This window comes from Myotis davidii, unplaced genomic scaffold, assembly GCF_000327345.1.
Source record: "Myotis davidii unplaced genomic scaffold, ASM32734v1 scaffold147, whole genome shotgun sequence".
In the NCBI taxonomy this organism is placed as follows: Eukaryota; Metazoa; Chordata; class Mammalia; order Chiroptera; family Vespertilionidae; genus Myotis; species Myotis davidii.
This window is the reverse complement of record NW_006383010.1, coordinates 26843-30093: the sequence shown is the minus strand read 5'-3', so window position 1 is coordinate 30093 and position 3251 is coordinate 26843. Positions and strand designations below refer to the sequence as shown.

The 3251-nt window shown below is 41.1% G+C and overlaps 1 protein-coding gene across 2 annotated transcripts in view; it reads right to left on the bottom strand.

The window, feature by feature from the left end:
• Positions 1-260: 260 nt before the first annotated feature.
• The window catches only part of RSPH4A (radial spoke head 4 homolog A (Chlamydomonas)), a 12335-nt gene continuing 9344 nt past the window's right edge, over positions 261-3251 (bottom strand). The window contains exons 5-6 of one of the 2 annotated variants that reach the window (XM_006778411.2): positions 2631-2748; positions 261-987 (exon numbers count right to left, since the gene is read on the bottom strand). In XM_006778411.2, the coding sequence (XP_006778474.1) occupies positions 759-987; positions 2631-2748 (347 nt within the window). In that variant the 3' untranslated portion in view covers positions 261-758. The remainder of the gene's footprint in view (positions 988-2630; positions 2749-3251) is intronic. The other variant, XM_006778412.2, reaches the window with a different exon arrangement.

Sequence of the window (3251 nt, the reverse complement as noted above, 5' to 3'; positions counted from 1 at the left end):
CTCCACACTGCCAGCCAGTAGCCTTAGGGTGCCTAGCACATACAGGACTTAAAAATAAATACATTTTTAGTGAATGAAATACAGTTTTAGAGAAGTACTGATAGAAAACATTTCTCTAAAGTCTCCGAATATCCCAGCAAGCCATCTCTGCAAACCAATTTCTATAAGATGAAAGACACTGAAGTTCTTTAAGAAGTAACAAGTATCCTGGGGGGAAATAGGGAGGTGGGGGTGGGGGTCCAGTCAGGAAAATGGAGACATGTAATACTTTAAACAAAAAATAAATAAAGAAGTAACAAGTAAAAAGGTTAAAAATTTGAGTGTTCCCCAAGGCTTTGAGCAGGTGATGAAATTATAAACTTAATATTTACCTTGATACCCCTTGATGCTCAAAAAAATATTGAAGTGCCCAAGAAGCTTTTGTGGGTTATATATTTTCATGTTTGCCATATTAGAAGTTAAACTTGAGACTTGAAAAAAAAATACAGAAGCACATATTCCATTGGTGTGGCTATCAGGACAATAATGTAGAACATGTCATTTAGCCTCTGCAAAATCCATTGAGCATCTTTCTGTAAGTACATACTAATAATTCCAAACATAAAATTCCAAATTTGATTATTTCAGGGAATGGCATTTTGCACATGAATATATATAATTAGAACCACATAAGTAGTATGTATGCATCAGTCTCATAAAATGGGGTCAGTTTTATTTAGTATACATGCTGCTGAATTGAGCACCCCATTTTATTTTCGTTAGTCATAATCATCTTCATCTTCCTCAGTTACTTCGCTTTCCTCGGCTGGAAGCGCAGCAGCTTCCTGTGCAGTCCTGAAAGCCTGCTCCTCTTCCACACTGGGGTCATCTGCTTCTGTAATTTCTGGTCCTCTGGGGTATTCTTGACAAGCTGGTGGTGGAACTGGAGGTGCATAGCTGTCTGGACTATATTTATGACCCCAGCCTATGTAGAGATTTTCAAACTTTCTATAAGTTAAAAAAAAAATGTAGATGATCATTCTATCATTTGTTTTCAGTAAGAAAAGTTTTTTTCAGTAAGAAAAGACCTTCCTCTCCTGTAATGATAAAGTACTTGAAATAGCATAGTCCCATAATTTCAAAACAATATATTTAAAATGCATTAGAGATGAACTACCCCTAAAGGATTCTTCCAGCACAGGGCATTTCTATGATCCGAACAGCTTAAGCTGGTTAAGAAAACCATGGGGTCTGACCCTGTCAAAATGTACCCTACACCAAAACCATAGCCTTTGATCATTTATTTTCGCGGTGGGGGGAGTTACTATCATTAGAGTTAGGAAGAATTTAAAGGTTTCCAAACTAGTCTGGTCAAGGCACATGCACTGGTTGTGGGCTTGGTCACCAATAGGGGGCGTGCAGGAGGCAGCTGATCAATGATTCCCTCTTATTGATGTTTCTCTCTCTCCCTCTCTCTTCCTCTATGAAATCAATAAAAGAAAATATATTTTTTAAAAGTTTCCAACCTAGCAAACCTTTGGCCGGGGTGGAGTGGGCTAGTGATTGAAGACCTATGTGATTTCCCCGCCCAGCCACGGGCAAGTACAAAGGCTTTTCCCAGCATGCCTCACAGGACAGTTGCCGGCTGCGCTCCAGATTCGGTGCAGACAGCGCAGTCTCAGGGGAGTGCAGTTGAGGACTGTGGCCCCTCTGGCCTGTCATGCTCTTCACACATTTCCGTTCTAGCTCAGATGCCTTCACTCCTAGGTCTCTATCGAGGCCTTCAGTAGAGGTCTAAGGGTACCTCTGCTAAGGCCTCCTTATGGGGTGGGGGGGGCGGGGGGTGTGTTAGAGGAGAGAAGGAGGAACCTTAAAAACACTCTACTCCACTCTCAGTATCCAGTCCTTTTCCCTAGCTCTCCCCCACTTCCCTGGGCCCCCTGGCCCATAAAACTGCAAGAGCCTAATATCAGGGACTCCCTTGTCAGTGAGATGACACCCACATCTGTGCTGATCCATCTGACCTGCCACCAGTGTGCCATTCCATGGGGAAAATGGAACGGGGGCGGGAGGTGGAGAGGAAACCAGTGCTTTGTCTTGCTTATACTGTCACAGTGCTTTCTCTTTTTTTCATTTTTGGGTTGTTACATTAATGACTACTCTGACATTCAGCAGCTCAGCTCGCTCTTCAGCTCAGCTTTTAACACTGGATTTATTAGGTAAGAAATGGAAGTATAACACACAGGGAAGTGAGGGCATTTAGTATCCTCTTCATCCTAATTCTCTTGAAAATGATAGCCTAAATAATACATATTTTTAAGTATCTTTTATCAAGGTACCCAACAAAAAATAATGAGAGATTTAAACTAATTTAAACACTGCTTAGAATTATTTCAATTAAGTGAATATCAATTATTCAAATAATTATAGAAGAAAAACCATATTTTAGCTTCATTAATTAAATAATTCAGAAAGGCAGAAGTCTAAATTATTCTAATATTCTAAATTTGATGCTTTACTGTATAATACAGAAGTTTGATAAATCTTGCTAAAATTGAGTTAAAATAATAACCTAAGATTTCAGAGGTAACTTATACTTTCCAGAACTTAAATAATCACAGTAATAACTTTGAAAGTTGTCAGATACTTACTTGCCATTGCAAAAGGCATATGCTCCAGGCCAAAGGTTGGATCTGAGAACAGCAACAGCATATTGAGGAATGAGATTTGAAGATAGTCGTGTTGTCCAAGGTGGTGTATTCTGGATCTCTGTAAATCAATGAGAAAATCAAAAGCTTAATGCCTACATAGACAAGGATATACTGTGTAACAGAGAAGCTATTTTTGTAAATAATAAAACATAAAAACATTTGACATAGAAAGAGAAGTTAAACATCAGCAACTTAACATAAAACCAGGAGGGAATTTTATGAACATTGTGGAGCAATGAAATTTGAATGCTTATACACTATACTAGTGGCCCGGTGCACAAAATTTGTGCACGGGGGAGGGGGTGTTCCTCAGCCCGGCCTGCACCCTCTCCAATCTGGGACCCCTTGAAGGATGTCCTACTGCCGGTTTACAGGGATCGGCCTAAACCGGCAGTCGGATATCCCTCTTGCAATCCGGGACTGGTGGCTCCTAACTGCCCACCTGCCTGCTTGCCTGCCTGATTGCCCCTAACCCCTCTGCCTGATCGCCCCTAACTGCTCCCCTGCTGGCCCGATTGCCCCTAATCACCTCTGCCTCACCCCACACCGGGACCCAGGATT